This window comes from Lichenostomus cassidix, chromosome 2 (assembly GCF_008360975.1).
Source record: "Lichenostomus cassidix isolate B80296 chromosome 2, HeHo_3.0, whole genome shotgun sequence".
In the NCBI taxonomy this organism is placed as follows: Eukaryota; Metazoa; Chordata; class Aves; order Passeriformes; family Meliphagidae; genus Lichenostomus; species Lichenostomus cassidix.
In genome coordinates this window covers 66925479-66947248 of record NC_139482.1, presented here as the reverse complement: position 1 = coordinate 66947248, position 21770 = coordinate 66925479, and the positions used below count along the sequence as shown (strand labels likewise).

The 21770-nt window shown below is 44.1% G+C and overlaps 1 protein-coding gene across 3 annotated transcripts in view; it reads right to left on the bottom strand.

Annotated features, from left to right (window-relative positions):
• The window catches only part of F13A1 (coagulation factor XIII A chain), a 60603-nt gene extending 39172 nt beyond the window's left edge, over positions 1-21431 (bottom strand). The window contains exons 1-4 of one of the 3 annotated variants that reach the window (XM_085051963.1): positions 20761-21431; positions 19282-19429; positions 13181-13369; positions 1403-1654 (exon numbers count right to left, since the gene is read on the bottom strand). In XM_085051963.1, coding sequence (XP_084908089.1) covers positions 1403-1654; positions 13181-13369; positions 19282-19423 — 583 coding nt within the window. In that variant the 5' untranslated portion in view covers positions 19424-19429; positions 20761-21431. Of the gene's footprint in view, positions 1-1402; positions 1655-13180; positions 13370-19281; positions 19430-20353; positions 20465-20760 lie in introns of those variants that run through there. The other 2 variants (XM_085051962.1, XM_085051964.1) reach the window with 2 other exon arrangements.
• Positions 21432-21770: the final 339 nt, after the last annotated feature.

Below are 21770 nucleotides of genomic sequence, written 5' to 3'. Positions count from 1 at the left end.
GGCTGAACCTGTGAGTCTGATGATGCCAAAACAAACCTTGAGAAGTTTTCTCTGCTCACAGTGGGTCATAATTTTGGCAATGATTCCTCTCTTTCTGTTGCACATCCTCCAAAACAAACTGTTAGCACACTGCTCTGAGGTACCTTACACTGCTTTCAAAAATATCCCATGGTGTGGCAGGGCTTTGGGCCCTGCCCTTCCCTCGTATTCCCACTTAACTAATTCTGCTTTATTCAGCATTAATCTATATCTTCTTAAATAATGCATAACCTAATCATTGCTTATATTCCCTCGGACTAGGGGCAAGTAATGAATCCAGCACAAATCATTCCATGTCCTGACAGTAGTGCAGCTGAATAATGGGCTCTACTAATAATGCTAAACTTACTTGTCACTTGATAGGCGGGCCCTTGTTTGCTACAGGATTATTTGATGCAAATACTGTGGTAAAAAAAAAGGAAAAATGAAGGAAGGGTAGCAGTAGAATATTGAAGTTAGCTGGTGACCTAAATTTCGTGCAATACATATGACTTGGAGCCTTGCAAGTGTCGGAAGCTGAGACACTGTGCTACAGCCTGACAGAAGGCTGAGTCAAACCTCAGGTCCTTCTTGCCCTCTCCTGAAAGCCAGACATGGAATTCATTGGGTGAAATACAACCTTGTCAATGTAAGGCCTGATTTTTTCCAAGAGTACTAGGAAATTTAAAAAAATATTGTTCTTCAACCTAGTGTATTAAAAAAAGGCTCATTTGCAGAATGTTTTGCTCCTCAGAGAGGGCACTGTGGCTAATTAGTCACCACTAAAGGGGAAGTTATAAGGGCAAATGTCATGTAGCAGCAGGAAGGCACCACAAGTGATGCCACAGCAGGTTGACTCCACCCAGCCTGCGCAGGAGCAGCAGCTCCTATTGAATTCCTGCAAGATTTTGCCTGCAGATATTCAATCCTAAATGTGGAAATTAGGGATGTAATTCAACAGAGTATGAGAGGTCGCCACATCCTGCCCCACACCAAACCCCGGAAAAAATATGCCCATATTGACTTGGTTAAGGCACACACAGGCACACTGGAGACTCACTGTTGTCTATTCAAGTCAGAGTAAAGCCTTGGGGTATGTTTATTATGAGAAATGGAGCCTGAACTGGCAAACACAGGCTTGGCCTCATAAAACTGCAGAGTTTAGATAAAACACAGGCATGGGTTTCCTGCATGGAGCCCTGCTCACACAGGGCTATTCCCCAGTCTGAAAGGCTTGACTTTTGGCAGAATTACTGTAAATTTTCCAGACACAAACTGACACGTCTCCAACCTCCTTGATACCAAGCTCCCCTTCCTGGACCAACCCTCCAAAAACCTGATGAGCCCAGCAGCAGAAAGTGTAAGTCTCTGACAAGGTACTTACGCTGACACCAGGGATTGAACAGGATGTAAGTGTCGGTTGCTGAATTCCTGCGTGTCCGAAGGATGCCATAGGGAGTCCAGACAGCAACATACAGGCGAAACTTCCCAATGATGCAGGTGGTAGAGGACATGATGGACAGCCGAATAGAGTTGTTTTCCCTATGGATAATCTTGGCTCCCCACTGACCAGGTTTCAGCACATTACCTACTAGGATTGGGATGTAGGTACCTTTGTTTTGCTGTGGGTAGCGACCTGGAGAGAGAATGGAAGAGGTTCACCTTGTTTTGACAGTTTTTTTTAATTTCCTAGCAATCCTCTGTCCCTTTGTCTCATTTTCAGTGGAGGTGGCAGGTTTCAGTAGGCAAAAATCACCCACCTCTCTCATTGCTCTGCACAGGGCCTGGTCACTTGACAGCACAGCCACACAAATACCTGCAACAGCTCCCCACACGCAGTTAGTGCCTGCACCCCAAACCATCTCACTCCAGCAAGCTTCTGTCTCACTGGCTTGAGCACTGCCAGAAGCACAGCCCTGGCAGCATTAGCAGGGGCTGTCTCAGGCTTTTCTTTCTCACCATTGTTTACCCTAGTGCAGCAAGCCGCACTCCAGCTTGGTCCTTGCCTTGGTGTCAAAACCACTAGCTAAACTGCTGGTAAGTTTAGGAGTTTAGGTAAGAGCCCCTTCTCCAGTTCAGATGCACCCACCATCCTCACCCACCAGCACACAAGTGCTCTCTGGGGCACAGACATCAGCTTTGGGGCTCCTTAGCAGAGCAGAACCTTGTTCTTCTCACTGCACAACTACACTGCCAAGAAGAGACCAAGCGCTCTTTCATGAAGTCCACACAGACTGAGGAAACACGAGTCCACTCGCAGATAACCAGCATTAGGTTCCCTGCAAGCATCCACCCCTCATGGATGCAGTGGGAAGCAACTCTGGATGCCCAGAATATAAACCATCCCATCTGAGCTGAATTGTCAAACTTTCTCAGCCAGAAATGGGTCCCAAAGTATGACACACCTCCAAAGCACCACACATGAGAGTCTGCCTCACAGTAAGACAAATCACACCCCAGAGGAGCTTATTTTACTCTGCTAACTCTAAAAGCAGCAAGATGGATAGGCTACATGTAAACATGTACACTGCCAGGATTCAAAGTTGTGTGAGGCTCCACCCCTTGAGACTGAGGTAGAGCCAAACTAAGTCTGGAAGCCAACCAGAAGCATAGACAGAAGAGACACTTGTGAGAAGGATGAGTCCCTTATCTCATTCTCAAATCTACTCAATTCATATTTTGGGCTGAAAGTCAGACTCTCTCATTCAAAAATAGAGTAATGAAAAGCAGTGATGGCAGACAGAGGGACAGACTTCTATATTTTTCATTCCTACTATTTAAGAACTTCAAAATTAAACTCATAAAGGCGTTGATTTTCTTGCTTACTTATTTTTACACTGCCAATGTAGAGATAATCCCAGATCCGAACACTGCTACATTTTGGGAAAGGACAAGCTCCAGCTTTAAATCTGAAGCTTGCAAGCTGCCACGACATTTGTGCTTCTGAGAAATCTGGGGCTACTGTGCTTCATCCAAGAGATTATTCTGAGCACATGAATTTCCATTTTGCAGATATTCAGTGCACATAAATAGCCCTCTTTGCCCTGCAGGCCGGGGATGCTGTAACCCATGAAACTCATTCAGAGCAGTGAGGAACACAATGGAAGGAAAAGACCTACAGAAGAATAAAGGACTAGAACAAGAGAGCAAAATCAATAGAAAACACTAGCTGATAGAGCACTGGACACTTCAAATATAAACCATCAAAAGAATGGCAGTCCAGAGAGAAGAGCCTATGGAGGTAACAGATCTGGGAGCTGAACACATTCTTATTCTTTGTAGTGCAACTGTGTATGACCCAGCTTGCCTCCACAGTTGATATTTTCCTTCTAGTTTTGACATAATCTTTTTCTAAAAAAAGCAGTCCACGCAAACAAAGCAGCAGAGCAAACCAAGTAGTTGAACTGATATCCTTGAAAACCGCTAACAAGTACTACTTTTAAAAATACCACCCGTACCTCCTTCAGAAAGGTGGGAGGGGGAAGAGATTACTATTTTAACATGGTTAGGAACTCACATTCTTTGCTGGGAGCTGCATGTCGGTGTAGGAGCCTACTGGGGACAGGAGAAGCTGTGCCATGGCAGTGACTTTGCACCACCACATCTGTGTATGCCACATGTGCATGGGGAGACTGCAGAATCACTTCTCAGAAAATCTGCCTACAGGAACCAGATAGGATCTCAAAGAGGCCATGAAAACCTTTCAAGACATCCTTATGGGACCACTGCAACTGGCACCTCATAAGCAGGTTTGGCAAAGTACCAAGCCTCTGGAATTCTCACTTTTTCTTAAAACTTAAAACCCCATTTTCCCTTCCAAGCAAAGGTCCCTCCCACAAGCAAAGCCATGAGACACCTTAATATACATTTTGCTTGACAAGGGAGCAGCTGCAGTTGCTGTCAAAAAGCATGCAAGCTCCTTTCAGCCCAGAGCCCCACTCAGCTGGTCCCACAGAGTAAGAGGTCACTGCATTATCTTGCTCACCCATGAGGAGAAGGTGCTCTGGGGCTATTCCTGCACCCCTGCAGACATAGCAGATTTGCCAGGGAGGGATAACATAGAACTCAGGATACTTCACAGGCGTTATGAATAGCAAATACAAGAGAACATTGTTTGCTTTACAGACAATCTGGATTTGGTGCTTGCTAGTGGTTACATAAATCCTGAACCCACAAGGACATTTGGGAAGACAGGCAGAGCCTTCAAGTGCACAGTGAGTAATCTCCAATGTTTTCTTTGAAGTGGGAACAGGTTCCCTAATCTTCTGAAACCAAACCAAACCAAACCAAACACCGAACAAAAAAAAGATACAAATGGAAGAATAAGGGCTGTAAATGAAAGTGTAAGGGAATTGTTACTTCTGTCAGGAGCTTGTGGAGCTGAATTGTAAACACACATCTAGACATCTGACAGCATCAGCCACACTAGTCTCATATACACACATCTGTTGTCTTAATACTAGAGTGCTGTAAAGCTGTGTAACTTTGGCATGGCATGCTAAGGTTGCTGGCAAAAGAATTCTTACATAGGTTCAGTACTATGTTAATCAATTTTTAGGGAAGTCCTATCAGGATGGCTTGGCCATTTGATCTTTATCTACATCTTGAGCACACATTTCTGGCTGCAGTGGAAAAGCAGAGCCAACTTTGGCTCATAGTTGGGATATCTGTAATGTTGGCCCTTTCTCAGAAGGAATAACATGCAGTGGTGATTTCATTCTCTGGCTTAGTCTCTAAGGAAGACGATTCAATACTACCTAAAGACTCATTACCAAAAGCCTTTGAATGCCTGGCAGAGCACTCTTTGAAAGGTCTCTGGTGCTAACCCAACCTACAGAGAGGAAGGAGGGTGTTTGGGTGCATGTCAGGACCAGGACATGTAGACAAGATAAACCCTTTTTATGCTGACAGGAGGGGGCTGACATTATGCCAGCAGCATCAGCTGGCTCAGGATCTCTCCAGCTCTGATTTGCTCCAGGAGTTGGCAGCCTGAACCATGGTCCACAGCCAGTTCTTTGTGGTTGCCTCACTCCCCAGCGCTCACGTTTGCTTAGGGTGTAGGAGGCCCTGGCCCTCACATGAGGACATTTCACAGCCAATTGCTCTGTGGCAGACAAAATCGTTATGTGACATCACGCTGTTGGGATGTCCCTGTCTGCTCACTGTAACGGCACATGGAAATGGGAAAATCCAGCCTGAGAACTCAGAAAATCTGGAGATTCCTGCATTGGGTGAATTTTTTATAGGCTCTTTCAAAGATATCATGTACTGAATGCAAGCTGTTGACTGTCCTGCCTTCAAAGCAGGAGAGGACAGGAGAGAACTCTCTGTGACCCCCTTTGTTGGGCCTCCAACTCTGCATTTCAGTGCTGAGCCACAACACTGCCAGAAGACATTATTTTTACAGAAACCTCCCTTGTACAGGATGTTTAATGGCCTAAACAAATCTATTTCCCCTGACATGCAGTGCACGGGTGTGCAATCTTTTGATACTTCTTTCTTATCCTTTCTTATTCTATCTTGGTTTCTGTAGCTAGCCAAGCTGAGGTCCTAAAGCTCCTTCTCACTAAAGTTGCAGCTCGACTGAACTCTACACTGCTTGGGGTTTCCAGGCAGCCAGGAAAAGAGGAGCAAAGTAGCTGCTGTTGCTACTAAAGGAGTTCATAAAATTAAAAAAAAAACACAAGTAAAAAAGTAAAAATCTACATGGCAAAAGGCACCATGACTGAAGCATGTGTGGATGTGGGCATGCATGGGATGTCCCCTGTCACACATAGACATTTTACGGGGGCAAAGAGCAAAGTGCAGTGTTTGTTAAAGCTTGACAAAGTCTATTTATGTAGCAAAATAATGAACCCTCTAAAACACAGATCTGTGGCCACACACATGCTCTCAAAGGGAGTTATTTTGAACATATGCCTTCTCTGCTTGGCACATCAGCTCTGGGCCCATCAGGCATGGAGGCAAGCTGTGTTAAATTCTGGGTAAAACTGCCACACCAGAGAGGGATTTAACAGCAACAGAGAGAGGGTGAGAGATAGGTACAGTGAGTTCAGCTGTCAAAACACGAGCACTCCTCCTCCAGTTATCCAATTCTGCTGCTGTTCCTTATGAGTGACTAACAGGGACCAGGGCTTGCTCAGATGATTCTCCTCCTTCTCCTTTTCTGCCCAGTCCCTGGAAGCTCCTGGCTCCATTTAGTTTAGTTTTCCCCTTGATCCCCAGTGGACATGCACACTGCTCTCTGTGCGTGTGCATTAAACAGCTCGTAAATGCCATGGCTGAATTAGTGCAGTGCTGTTGGCACAGACAGTAGAGGGACCCGCAGGTGCTCCTGGATAGGTCCTACACATTGGAGCTTTACTTCCAGCAGGGAGGAGGCAAAGTTTGGTAGCAAAGAGGTTAAAGATTTAGTGAGCTTCACAGGATGTTTCCTTCCTGATGGAAGTGGGTTACCTCAGAAGAGAGGGAGGTGAACAAAGCTATTGGTCAGTAGTCTTTGTCTTTTTAGGAGCTCTCCTTGGAAGACTGGCTTTTCAAGGAGTCAGGTAACCTGTCTCCCTTTGGAATATATATTACACACAGTAATTAACAGTTTTCCTATGGGTTCATTTGTTTTAGTTAGATACACTCTTTCATACAAAGGGTAAATAATCTATTTCAATGCCATCCATGGAAGCATTATAATTGTTACAGGTTGATAAATAAGTTTGATCTGGAAGCCACCAGTAAAGCAGTTGCACAGTGTAGCAGAGGCAAGCCTTTTGGTAGCAAGCAGCCTTGGAGATGGGTGTTAGCATATGAGAATTATGACAGGAATCACAGAGTAAAACAAAGAATAAAAAACAGGAGCGGTGCTGTAATAAAATTCCAAACAATCAAAAGAAGCAAGAAGAAGAAACAATTTTTTGTTAAAAGCAATAGTCTCTAAATCTCTAACATCTCGTCTGGATTCCTCCCACCCTCAAATTCAATTGCCTTCAGAAGTACTATATACAAACTTTGAAATGTAGTAAGCGCAAATATCTTGAAAGAAGTTTTGCTCATGGCTCCAGCTACGAATCCTTAACATCTGGCCACTCTGTCCCAGCAGTGAATGTTTCTAGTACTTTACAACTGTAAAACACACATCAGAGCCACGCACCTTAGCTAGTAAAACAACTAAAAAATACAGCTAGATTTTATGTGCCACTTGATGCTGCTGTTGCAGTGCAAAAGTTGGCTTAATAAAGATTGCTTTGCATGAAATACTGCATTCATAGAGCACTTCCAGGGACTCCCTCCTCTCTGTTCCCCTGGAGGCTGGCTGGGAATTCCAGAGGGGAGAAAAAAATACCCCAGTGCTTTTGTTCAGAAAGTGGAGAGGTTTGTTGTTTGCTAAGAGCTGGCAAACAGGTCTCTTGTCTGTTGGGAGTCAATCTCTAGAAAATATATTCCACTGTTAACAAATTATTTTTTCTGTCACAAAATAGGACTCCACTCCAAGTTGAGACCAACAGGTGTTTCTGTATCTCTGCTCAATTTTTTGTAGCTCTTTGTGAAACAGGGATCTAATAAACTTGCAGTGTTGAGTTACATACCAACACACTGTGTCCTCTGGACCAGTTAATTCTCTTGATAGTGCCAAGAAAGCTCCTAAAACGGGAAGATCCAAAGTTTTCCAAAGAGCAACACTTACCCAGAGTTAGAACTCAGCTTGACAATCCATCCCAAGTACTGGGGGCCATCTTATGCTCCAGGACCTCTGTTGGCTACAACCTGCCCTGCCCTAGAGCTGCTGAGGAGCACAGGTGATAGCAGAGGTAGCAATACTTCCCCCACTGAGGCAGAATTACTGCCAGACAAAATCATCAAAACCTCAATAACCCTGGAATCATCCACGACTCAACTCTGCTATGAAAACAGGGAAAAGCTGTGGACACTGTAGGACAGGATGAAGAACTCCATTGATTCTGGCATGTGTATCCTGAATTGGACCTCTGGTTGTTTAGCTGAACTCAGAGATCCCTCTAACTGTAACTGGGAATTTGGTGTCACCTAAATAAGCCATACAGGATCAGCTCTAACATCTTTATGTTCTTAGCTTCTTTGATGTGTTTACAAATACCCCTCTGGAGCTGGCCTGGGAAGACTGTGGAAAAAGGAGCAGTAAGTCTCTCCTCTCATCTCAGGCCAGAAGCCAATTATTTATAGAAGCCTGAGGAGAGCATATGGACAGGTGCATGGGTGTCCACACATGCATACGTGTGGAAAGGTGATAGTAGCCTGGGGGAATGGAATTTATGGTCGTTCCAGAAGTGCGTCAATGAGTTAAATGTTCATAATGACATTTAGGACTAGACCAATATATACATGGATTTATGAAGCCAGTTAAGGAAAACACAAATTGACAACAATTTATGAGGATGTGGGGAAATACATCATTAGAGTCAGGATGCACCATATAAGCTCATCAACCCCTCAAGGATTTACAGTCATGTAAAGGAAACTACTACTAAAAGCAAGAGTGAAGGCTGTATAAACTCATCCCATCATACATCTGTTTTTCAGAGAAATCCCTGCCAGGGCAGCAGTGCCAGTGGAAATTTTGCAGCACTCACATCAAACTGGCCACCAAAAGTGTGGGAGCTGTGCTCAGCAAGGCTAAGCATTGCACTGAGGAAAGCTAAAAGGAACACAAAATATCCCCGTCACCCCAAAGGCAGGAGTCAGGACAGAACAAGATGGGTGAAGGAGTCCATTGGCTCCTCTGGGGTCGCTGAGCCTCCAAACAAACTGGAACTATTCCCACTGTGGGGAACTAGATGTAAGGACAGCATCTGCACTTCTCTTGTTGCTGTTTCATTTCAACCCTATACCAATAAAACAAGTAGCACCCAAGTAGTGATGCTCACCTTTCCTCTTGTAAAAACCAGGAAGTGGGCAGAAACAAAGGAAATATGTGGTGATCGAGCAGCCCTCAAATCACAGGTACTGCAGCAGGGCTGAGGTCCAGCACAAGAACTGGAATTACATCCAAGTACTCTTTATAAGTGGATATTTTTCCATGTGGATTTTTTGGCACATTCATTGTGTTTCATATTTTGGCAGGCAACTATGGTCCTAATTTAATGAAGGATTATGTGCAAAACTGAGTTATATTAATTCACATGTTAGCATTTCAGTCAATTTCACCAGTGATGACTCTACAGAAAACAGTCTGTTAAAATAAGAACGACTTCAGTCATAAGGAGCCATCACAGCAAAATATCTGTAAAAGTGCCTTTCAAGAGACTGGGGTGAATTATTTATATATTTACATATATATATATATATATATATATATATATATATATATATATATATGTTTATACAATTTAACCCATGAATTCTAAACTCTGTGTAAAAGGTGTTTTAATGGACTGTGGATTAAATACAATTGTAATTAAAGATTGTTCTGTGAGTGTTTCAGACCTAGTTTCACATGACACAAGAAGCATTTGTCCCAGGTACCCTTGATTCATTATCAATTAGATGGATTAAGCAGTCTCTACTTGCTTTACTTGTTTCATTAATCATCTTTTTAATGATGCAAAAGAAGAAAAAAATAGGAGAAAAAAAAAAAAGGAGAAGGGAAAGTAAATTTTAGGGAATAAGGAAATAGAATAGCTCTGTGCACACCCACAGGATCAATCCATTACAATTGTCACATTTTTCAGGATCAAAATTAGTCTTTAATGGATAAAAATCCTGTGATGGATTAATGTCAACTTTGAGAAATTTCCCAGAGCTGGGAACTAATAATTTCTGAATAGCTTCTTAGGCACTGCTGTATAAACAGCCCCCACTGCAGGCATAGCCCAGCAAAAGGAGACTTAGAGTTTTCCCAGATCCAGTAGAATCCCCTGGGAGCCAAGGACAGCCATCTCTATACAGTATCTTTGTACCTTATAAGAATAGAACTTTGAACCACTGAAAGTATTCTGCATTTCTGGACAGCCTGGTCCACATTGCTCGGCGTAACACACTCTTGGATGTACTTGAAACCTGCTAACGGAGATGCTGGAGAAGCTGGACCTGCTTTGACCAAGGCCTAGAGATGAGACCTCCAGAGGCCCCTCCAACCTAGGTTATTCTATTCAACAGTTCTGCTGCACCATCTGAAATCTACTGCCCAGGCACATAGAGTGCTCCTTGGAAGGTCATCTTACAACAGCCTGCCAATATTTCTGTGTGTCCATCACTTTAATCTCCCAAACTCAGCACATTCCTAGGATGTATACTCCTTTCAGCATAAAAAGCTTCTTTGAGCTCAAGCTGCCCTCTACTCTAGGGCTGTTGTCTGAGCCACTCCACAGGGATAGCTTCTACTTGACAGTATCGAAGGGCAGGGCTCACCTCCCCTGCCTTCAGTGTTCTTAAAATCAGGGTCTGGTCTATGAGAGAGAGTCAACAGAGCAAAAAAAAAAAAAAAAAAAAAAAATCCACAATAGAGTTCATCCCACTTTAAGATAGCAGGGTAAAATTGTTTGGAGGTGTCTGCCCTGCTCCCTTGCTCACAGGCAGCGTGGGCAAGAGCTTGTAGACTGGGTTTTGCTGTTCAGGCAGTACAAGAGGTAAGTGCCAGCTCTTCAGGAAGACAAACTGAAAAAAACTGGATGAAAGTAGCCACATCTCCCTGAGACAAAAGGTTTGAGAGTGCAGCACTGAGACATTCAGCAGTTGTCTTTCCTAAGTAAGAGAAATTACCTTTCTCTTCTCAGCATTAAACATTGGACTGGATACCAAACGGAGAAGTAGCAAGAGTCAAGCATACAATTTCTGAATTTTCCTTCTCCATTTTGGACTGGTTTTGTTTTGCTTCCTGTTGCTAGCCTCTGAGAACAAATATACTGCATTTTCACCACATGTTCACAAAGAGAAACATTTGAAGAGTGCTGAGTGTTGACCAGTTCCTAGAAGTGGAGCTTGAATGCCTCCCAGTTGAATCTCCGTGAGCTAAAGACCTCGCACCAAGAGGGCAGTGGTGCTCCCAGAAGCAGACCCTTAAAAAGCAGGGGAGGGCAATAGCACTGAACACTATCCTGCATCTACAGCACTTTCCTGTGGCCAATTGTCAGCCACCACACATGGACATCCGTCCTGTTTCACAGGAGGGACAGCAACAGTGAAGAAAGTGCTGTGTTTATTGCAGAGACTCCCCTGGCTCAGGCTGTATTTAACCCCATTCCTAGCATGGCTGAAGATGAGGGGATTTGATCCATGCTTGGAGAGGCAAGGTACAAACCACGGACGGATGTGTTAGGAAAGAGCAACAGAGAAATAAGTGAATGTGTTCTTTTAAGTAGATTGTGCAGTGTCAAAAGAAGTGTTAATTTTCTTCTTCCAATATAGAATATCTGATTAAAACAAATGCAAACTGCACAGAATGCAATAAAAAACAAATGTTCCATTTTCCACTTCTTCTTGATACAGCTGTTTGTTTTAAACATATAAAGATTAAGGGAACAATCTTGAATTTAATTAAATCCCAAAAGAACTAATGATATTTATGCATATTAAATTTTTAAAGGCACTTGTGGTTGTTCAGCCAATCATTCACTGGACTGTCATAACATGCCTCCCAACCCTAATTTAAATTAGAAAGAAGAGACCCATGAAAAAAAATGTGCAGACAGTAACATTTTCACTGCACATATGTTTAAGAGATAAACGCCCATCTAGCTTTAGAAGGCAACAAATCTAATAAATGGCCACATCATCATAATTCAACAGTGCAAAAGACTCAGCGTTACAAATTTCAGAGCTGGATCTCACAGGAAAGTAAATTAAAACATCAATTATAACTTACTTTAAAGAGTTTATAAGGGGAACATTGATGTCTTAACACAGAAACTCCCTGATCAATCTAGATGAAGCTGTAGGTTTCCCAGAGTTGTGTCATAGGGACTAGAATGTTGTGGGGCCATCTTTGGAGCATGACAGGAAACCCTTTTGCTTTTCCTTTTCTAGTGAGGTTATGCCCTTCTCTAGTCCCATGCCTTCAATGAGTCAACAGGTACCATAGGACCTGGGTCTCTGATTAAGAGTTCTCAGTGAAAGGAAAAAAGCTCTCTTGCTCTTTCTGCAGTAAATCAAGAAAGTCTCTGATATCATCCTGAGTAAGTCTCTCAGCACTGGTGAGGCCACACCTTGAATCTTGTGTTTGGTTCTGGGCCACTCACTACAACAAAGACATTGAGGTGCTGGAGCGACTCCAGACAAGGGAAATGGAGTTGATGAAGGGTCTGCAGCACAAGCCCTGTGAGGAGCAGCTGAGGGAGCTGGGGGTGTTTAGTCTGGAGAAAAGGAGGCTCAGACCTTATCACTATCTACAACTGCCTGAAAAGAGGCTGTAGCAAAGAGGGGGTTGTTACCTTCTCCCAGGTAACAAGCAATAGGACAAGAGGAAATAGACTCCAAGTGTACCAGGGGAAGTTTAGTTGGGATATGGGGAAAAATTTCTTCGCTGAAAGGGTAGTCATGCATTGGAATAGGCTGCCCAGGGAAGCAGTGGAATCACCACCCCTACTGGTGTACATAATTTGGTGGTAAACATAGACTCAGTAGACTCAGTCATCTTAGAGTTCTTTTACAATCTTAGTGATTCAAAGATTCTATAATTTTGTTTCTGGTCCAAAATTACAGTTGTTGAACTTTCTCTCTTACTAAGTTGTTTGTAAATGCAGGCTGAAAAATTGCAAGATTCTTCCACCCTGTGTAACTTCCCCTCTTTATGTAATCAATATTTTGCTATCTCAGTTCATACAGTCACCTGTCCTACCTCAAACAACAGACGCCTCCTCCCTACATCTCCTAAACACTAACAAAAGATGTTTCCTGTTCCACTTACCTTTCAGCATTGCCATACAGCATTAACCAGATATAACTCTGAAAGCTAAAAAAAGTACAGCTTCTTACAAAACAGAAACCCCCAGATTTTGCTCCTTCTTCTCTCACATGAAATTCTGATTTTCTCAAGAAAAGATTCAAGCCCTGTTTAGCAAAACACTTCCTTGCCTATGGCTAAACCTGTTTTTATCAATCATAACAGGAAAAGACCCAGCCATTAAGTTCTGCTGCATTTCTGTTTATGTGAGACTATTCCTTTGTTGATAAGACACAGCCTTTTCCAGGCACTTACCCATCAAGAACTCCAGCCAGAATTGGTCTGTCTCTGGCTTGTAGGGTCGGTTGAAGTCAATCTGGATTTGGAAAGACTGTCCCCGACGTACTATCAGCCTGGGGTTGTAGTACTTGTCAGTGTGGTGCTCCTGCTTGTTGATCTCATGAGGCTCCTTGAACATATAAATATCTACAACACGCAGGTAATCTGCAGAGACACATAAATGAACATAGGGGGAAGGAGTCAGTGTGTTGAAATGTCAATATTGATATCAACATCATTAGAGACCATATCCTCCCCTTCTCAAGGGAAGGAACACCATGTAATAGGAGCATGCTGGATCTGTCTGAGGCTTACATGCTCCTGACTGAGCAGAAATTTATGGACCCACACCTCTCTGTCCACTTTCCATTTTCATAGAGGCTACAAGGTTTCTAGTGCATGGTGAAAGCAGCCACAGCAAGTACAGGTTGCTAGGCATCTGAAGCTGGATGGCCCCAAGAAGAGTCTGGCCCCATCTTTCCATTGGCATTGGCTTTCCACAAGTCTGGCTCTTGCTGTCACAAGTTTACCAATGCAATCAGTGGGACTTTGATGGCTGGAGCTTCTAGTCACCCTACTTGCAGCCCCCGATTTGTAAAATGCATATTCACAGTGGTTTTGTGACACTGAAATACATTAGTGTTTGCAAAATGCTGCCTCTGCTGAGAGCTGAAGAGCCTGAGAGCCAGTTAATGATCTTGCATTCAGCTGAGAGCTTGTATTGCCTGTATTAGATAAGGTTTGGGTGTACTGCATGTGTCTAGACTCAGCTTCTCAGTACACCTCCACTGCTATTAGTGTCTTCTTATGAAAACTAAATATAACATTACAGCATATAATTACAGCATAGAGTTACAGGCAAGCGGCAGAAGGTATCTGTAACATGCACAGGCAAAGCTTTGCTCCCTTCAAATTAGGGCTGTCTGAAGGGTTATAGCTTAGCACTGCTAGAAGTAGTTTGTTCAGCTAATGACCAGTGTGGGGTGGCACTGGGATAGCCACAGGCACCTGCAGTCACCACAAGCTACATCACTGTACCACACCATGAATCTGCACAATGGGAGTCCTCTCACACTATGAGAAACCACATGAAAATGAACTGGACATTGTTCTTTCACCTACATGCTTAGGCACATAATCATGAAACCTCTGCCAGGAGGAGGAGGACCATTACTAGTCATCACCAGGAGAGAGACAGAAGAGTAAAGCTAGATTTGCAGCTCCCAGCTTGTCTTTCCAGGTGCTGAGAGTTAGAAACAAGCTAATTCCTGCATTTTATACTTAGAGTGACAGAGCCAAACACATGCCTGGCAAAAAGAGTGCACATTTACAGCAGCTGGTGGAGCTGTGTGTACCTGTGATGGGGGCTGATTTGGCCTTCTACTAAGCACACAGTGAGCAAGAATGATGTGCTCATTAAATGAGTCGGACATTCAAGTCACTGAAGGCTGAATGTGGCCCCTTTCATAGAAGCTCAGACAACAGCTCTGCTCTGTCTTGTTTTAACATCGTTTTAATTTGTCAGTTCTAGACAAGTGGCAGAGCCCTGCAGGCAGCACCTTCCCTGGATGGTAAGCATGGTCAGCATGGTCCTTCTCCTGACCCAGCCTGGGCTCTGGGCAACAGCTAATGGGAGAGAGAGGAGTAAGGGCAATGGGATTAGGTCCCACTCCTGCTTGCATCGTCCCTCAGCTCCCTAGCCGTGTCCTTCAGGACACAGAAGGAAAGGAATATGCCTGAGGACACTACAAGATAAGGAATCTTTCATGGAAAATCCCTGCATAATTGAACCCAAAACCATCTGCCTCCTGCTAACCCTATCTGCAAAAAGGCTGGAATATTCTGTTCAATCCTGAGCGGGGCTTAAAGTCCCATGACAATGTTACTGTTATTCTCTGTTCAATTCACCAGGCTTCTAGAATAATTTCTGTTACTGGAAACCCCGCTGGCTTTAGCACTGGCTGAAGTTAGAGAGATGTCGGTGTTGAAACATTTTGCTCAGAAATCATTCTCATTGCCCCTCTGTGAAGTAGGGTATGTCTTCACCTCCCTCCTTGAAAAACTTACCAATGCTCTCTCAAAAATGCTGACAAAACTCACAATAAAATTACACAAGGCAGGAATTTCCTGTTCAGGGATAAAGCAGGGACAGGGGAGAGTCTCTCCCCTTATATCTCCCAATCCCCTCTGGGCCAAAAGCACTGCATCCAGAAAGTATGTGTGGCTAGCACAGGTTTTTCCCATGAGAAGTTTTCTTGTGTTTTGTAAATAAAGATAAAGTTTGGATGTTGTTGGAACAGTGTCCCAGAACTTGGGCAGTGCAGGCCTGGCCAATCAGGCCTGGGGGAAGGTTTCTGACTGACCAATCTGGGTGACTTTTGAGAACTCTATATATGTGATGAGATCAAAACAATAAAGGTCATTCCTTCTTGCCACTGAGAACTGATGCATTCATTACTCTGCTAGCTGCTCAACAGCGACAGGTATGTATTTTGGAGTTCTGTGAGAAGTGAAGCTATCGATAAAAAATGGGCTCAGCTTCTCCCACCTTCCGACGAGGCATAAAAATGGAGCTGTGGGTTTGTTTTGTTTTCATCTCCTGTTCTGCAGTAAAAGGCAATAGTGACCCCACCCTTCCTCTGCATGTTAGCCCCTTCAAGGAATTGCAAAGCTAAGCCACCCTGGGCTTTCAGTTCAGCATTTGCTTCATTTTGTCACAGAACTTTCCATGATTTCTGTCAGAACACAGCCATACACTTCTGCAGAAAACACATTTCATTTTTTGTCTCAATGTTAAAATGTACCTTAAGCTTGCCAGATGAAAATAACCCACGGCTGAGCCTGTGCTAATTACAGTAATGGTAATTACGAAGGGCAAAACATGAGCAGGTAATGGGAAGTAATGGGAAGTGCTAACACCAGCACCAGGATGTGATCCAAAGGAAAGCTTTAGGCGATGCTCATCTATTTGTGAGGGATAGGTGGGCATCGAGGCCTCTTTTGAAGTCAGGTCCACTTGAGGGTTTGCCTGTAGCCTGGTCTGTTGTTCAGTGCAAGCAGGTTTGCTGCAAGAGGCAGCAGTGTGATGCCTTCTTAAGACTTTTGCAATGTTGAGCTGGCAGGGAGAAAAATGAGCACAAGCTTGAGTGGTTTTTCAAATGAAAAGAATAGCCTTCAAACATCAAGTTTCCTCGGACGACCAGAGGAGGGGCTTTGAATTACTAAAAAAATACCGTGAATATCCAAAGGAACTGCCCATCACTTTGCTAGCAGGGGAAGCACGAATGCCTGGTGAGTCGCCGGACTCTGCAAAGGAGGGTGGGGTGGCAGGGCTGTGTCCTCCTACCGAGCCCACTCAAGACACCCTGCGGTGAGAGGAGCTGGCCAGACGAGCCAGGGGGAGGACACTGCACGGGGATGTTCCCGGGGACACAGGCTTCTTGCTAAAGAAGCGCTCCGTCCCAGTCACGAGCATCTCCTCCCGCAGGAAAGCCACTCCAGCCTGCTCCAGCAGCAGGCAGCCCACACTGACCGGGCTGGGGACGCAGCCGGCCCTGGCAGCCGCCGTGCTCGCCCCGGCTGTGATTCAGCCGAGTAGAAGTGGGTGTCAGCAGAGAGCTAGGCAAGCACAGGGTCTTACCTCATCCGAGAGTAGTAGCTAAAATAGGTCAAATGAATCACACCCTAAAAATGCCTGTTTCTCTCTGTTGGCTGTCAAGGGAAACGAGGGTGACTAGCTCAGCTGTAGACTCCTACACTGCACAGATCAAGGGCAGAATTCAGTTAAATTTAGGTATCTAAATGATGTGAGCCTGGTATGCAACTTCTTATTATGGCCAGTTGATAGCTGGTTGCTGCGGTTGGTGGAGCTGAGAGAAGGGCTGATCACCATGGAACCATCCAGTGACTCTCCAGACCATCTGTGCCCTCACCTCCACTCACTGGATGGCTCTGTGTTGGCTATGATCTGACACAGGTGAACACACAGATGTTTAGAAGTTTACAGCAGGTGTCCAAAGGCTAGAAAACACCTCAGTTGTAACAGCAGAGATAAAAGCATTTGCATGCTATTTTCAGTGTGTTCTGGCAATGAAGTCTGGGAATCACTGCAGAAAAATCTGGTCAACCCAGAAGTGTAGCGGTGTGCAGGAGAAGGGGAAGGTGTCACAAGCAGCTCTCTGCCAGGATGTGCTCACAGCTCTAGAGCCCCTTCACACTGTGCTGCTCCTGCTCTGCCCATGGACACTTGTTTTATCCCCCAAGCACAACACTGAGAGTGTTCTGGGGCAAGCTCAGCTCCTGAATATAAGGCTGAGCTCCATGGGGCACTATATCTTTAACGTGAGAGGTGATTAAGCATCCTACCCCAAACACTATGTCCAGGGAGCACACTTATATCAGCTGGTACCACAGGCTTAGATCACAGCTGATGTGCACCAAAACAGAAATGCTGCTGCAGTCCCTCCAGGGACCCTTCAGGTGATGCTTCAGGTCACCACTTGCATGTTTTTGCTACAAGCACTGGAGACAATTGCACAGCAGAGCTGATTCAGCTGTACAATAAGAGTTTTGGTGTTATGCACAGATTTATTTTTCAGCCATACCAGTCCCATATACAGGTCTGTCCAATGACCACACAAGCTCTTGCTTTGGACAAGGGATGTTTTTCTCAACAGCAGCATCACCTTAAGCACGTGTTGGGTTCCTGCCTCAACTCACTTGACCCGACATTCCTGTTTCCACTGCATTTCTGAAAAGCAGGAGGCTGCCGCCCACAAGTACCACATTTCATTCAGAGCCTGATGTGAAGCACATCAAAAAGCAATAGGAATCTTTCTCCTGGTAGTGGTGGGCTTTAGCTACAGGCTGCATTCCTTCTAAGGTATTCCACACTTACACATCTCCAGTTTCTGTGAGCATATTGGGTTTGAAAGTGTCTAGCTGGGAACAACATTGCATTGCATTTGACAATTTAAACACACATACTTGCCCCAGAGCTACAGGGTTGTCAGAATAGGCTCAAGCAAAATTTCTGCAGCCTTAACATGCCAGTTGGTTTGCTCAGGCATTTTTAAAAATAAATGCTTTTAAAAGAAATGTGTGTGTATTAAGATGGGGGTGGGGAGGGGTGTGTGGTTAAGGCACGTGATTAGATTTACAGAAATAATGCTTTGCAACTTGTCACTTAAAATCTCTTTGCCTATTTTCCAATGTGTGAAATTCAGTAATTAATTCTTGTCCACATTTATTAAGCACTCCTTCAATTCTGGATGCAAAATCCCCTATGAGCATTAAGTATTATTACATCCAGCTACCTTGAGCCACAACTTTCAACAAGTTCTGCTGTTCAATTCAAATAGGCAAAAAATTTAACAACATTTCATTAGTGGCTCATTCAGAAGTTTATCCTGTTTTCTTTTAAACCAAATCTTACATATTTTTTATTTCTAGTTGACTCCAAAGAGCTGACACTGGGAACATACTTTGATTTGTCTATCCTCTACCATTATATTGCTTTGTTTCCCCAGCAAATGATTGCAACATTTTTCACAGGAGAATAAATAATAATATGGGTATTCCTTTTAGTCTTATATTAATTTTTATGAGTGAGCTGAACAACTATAGCAAAAGTTTTCCCTGACAGACAACATTTTGCAGCAGTTTCACAGGCATTTTAAGGCTATATAAATGAGAAGAGCCATTAAGGGAACAGACTCTTTCTGGCCCTTCACTCCAATGCTGCCACAGCCCTGCCTGAAGCCAAAGGGTTCCTAAAGTGACTCTGTGATTGTGATCAAACAGGGAAAACCCATTCTTGCCTTGTTTAAACAAGTCCCACATTTCAAGCTGAAAACCGGTCACTCAGCTTCTCCACTTCTCACATTCCCTACCCATAACCTGTGCTAACATTTCCATGCACACTGGTGGTTTCAGTAAGTTTTCCTATGAGCAGCAAGAAAAACTGTCTGAGTTGGAAAGATGTAAGGAAAAAGTGGTTTGGATGTAGTTCACAGGCCTGTGCTGAGGTGAGTATGGAAGATGTAAAAATAGACTTATGGCTTAATTGTACACTGTACCTCTAGGATTAAATCCTCTAGGTATCAATCCAAAAGCCTCCATCTCAGGGACCTCATTTTCTTCATCATTGGAGTTGTTTGGCGGGACGGCTCTTCTCCCATTCAGAGGAAGCTTCTCCTCACTGGTGCTTGTTTCAGACATTCTGTACTAAAAGAGTTGTAATACCATAAAAGAAAGAGTGCAAGGAAAAAACAAACATGAGCTAGCATGGCACATGCAAGATGGGAGAAGCCAAAAGCAATGTGGGGTGCCAGTGAGCTACACATTTTTAGACTTACATAAATAAAACCTGAGAGGCAGAAAACATCAGTCTAATGATAAGTACAGCTCTCTAAGGATTGGAAGGCATTTTGTGTTCATCAAAACACATGAATAAGAGAAGAAGAAGGAGGCGGGAGGAGAGGGAAGTCTAACACAGAAGTATTTGCCTAGGAGAAGCAGAGCACTAAAAACATTAGGAAGTTTCAGGTAGAAGATCTGGAAAATCATTCACTCTCTCATCCTCCGTAACAGCATTATTGAATCCAAAATAGCAAATTATATTTTCAGAAAGTGCATCACACACTACCTCTCCCTAATAAAAATGACATTATAAGTTATACTGCAATCAAGCCAAATACTACAGCCTACAAAAGTCTGTGGATGATTAGTGGAGAATTGTATTTTTGTCCCTATGCACACAAACACCCAATATCTAAAGGGCTAACTCCTGCACCCAGACAATCCTCTTTTGAGAAAAAGAGGGGGTGGAGGGAAGAGAGAGGGGGGTGAAGGGAACTAAAGGAAAAGAAAAAAGCACTTATCCACTTATTTCTCTCCCACTAACGTCCTTAAGGGAAATCTTAGATGTAGGCTGATCAGAGACTTCTTTTTGAGCTACTCAAAACTGCTTTCACATCTATTTCAGTGTAAGCATGTAGCAGTGAAAAAGCCATGCCATCCCTCTAAGAAAATATTAATGACTGAGAAGAAAATTTCTTCCCAAAGCCCCTGAAAACAGCAATTTAAAATGTAGCAATTATTTAATACAAGTAAGCTCTAAAAGGAAGTTTCTTTAGTTAGCAAGGGTACCTTCTTTTCAGATAGTCTTTCTTTTTTTTTCTTCTCCCTTGCAGAATTTCTGCAGTGCAATAGAAGCAGGGAAAAAGTTGGGGGCTTTTAAGTAACCTCTGTATATCCTCCTCCTTCCTGTTGCAATAGGACAGTGCTGAACCGGTTGCCAAGCCCTCCCCACGCCACCTCAGAGGATCTGCCACCACAGCTGGCATGTCTTTTCTTTCTCCCTCCCCTCCCTGCCTGTCTTACCCCAACTCTGCTCACCAGCAGCATTTCAGGATGTTTGTGCTAAGGAAACAACTTGGGAACTGAAGTTTCAGTTCTTTTTGAGACAAAGTAGGAGTGTTCACGGCACAAAGGCATAAGAAGTGGGAGAATAGAGGGGATATTCAGAGGGACATAGTCCAAGAAGCCATGCTTACCACGTTGGCAGTCTTTGATGGTGTCTCTACCTCAGCGAGGCAGCTTCAGGTGCTGGTTTCCAAGAGTCCTCCCAGGTAGACACAGTGATTGTTTCCCTGTTTGGTCCTCACAGCAGTCCTGTCAGAGGACTGCAGTACACACAAACATGGAGAGCTCATTGGAAAGCCCAGCTTTTTCCAGAGATCTTGTGCTGTCCAGAACAATGAAGGTATTTTGCACCACACAGCTGTATTTGGGTCAAATGACCTTCAGCTCTTGCCTATGATAAAATGTGTATCACCTAACAGGTCTGGGGCAGTACCTTGTGAAACCATTTTAGCTTCATATCAACTTCCTTCTGTTTCACCAAGCTCTAAGGTAACTGGGGACTGTGTGACACCTTCTCTGTCAGACATAACTCCACAGGCCAGTGGAGCTACATGAAGAAGAAGCAATGGACAGAGAAGAGCTCAGGCCTGGGTTCTGGCAGCCACTGCTGTTTGGCAGCAGAGGCAGAAACCACCTGCTAAGAGCATGCATGGGCAGTGGAGAGCCCCTCTTACACACATGGGACCTGTCAAGGACACTTAGTTGCCTCTGCTGCAGGGCAGATGAAGGAACAAAGAGACAGTAAAGAGGACTCTACTCTTTTTCTGGCATCTATGACTTTCAGCCCCATAGCATCAGAGAAACCTCAAAGCTCCACTGGCTAAACACCACTGAAGTCAAGCTAGGGAGCAGAAAAGGAGAGAACTGGGGCACATTCCTGTGATGGGAAGCAGCAAGTAAATCATCTGGAAGACAGGACCCTCATCCTACCTCCCTGGGGATTTCCTAGGCACAGCAAGGTAGTTCCACAGAGGTCAGGACACCTGCAGAGTGTGGGTCAGAGATTCAAGCTGGGGACCTGGGAGCTGCAAGGCTGTACCATCATGGCACTGTAGCTGGCATAAGGAGCTTGCTAGGGCTGATTGCCAAGGCACAGGATGGGGCTGCAGCAGTTTTGGGGGCAGCCTGGTTACCTGCACAC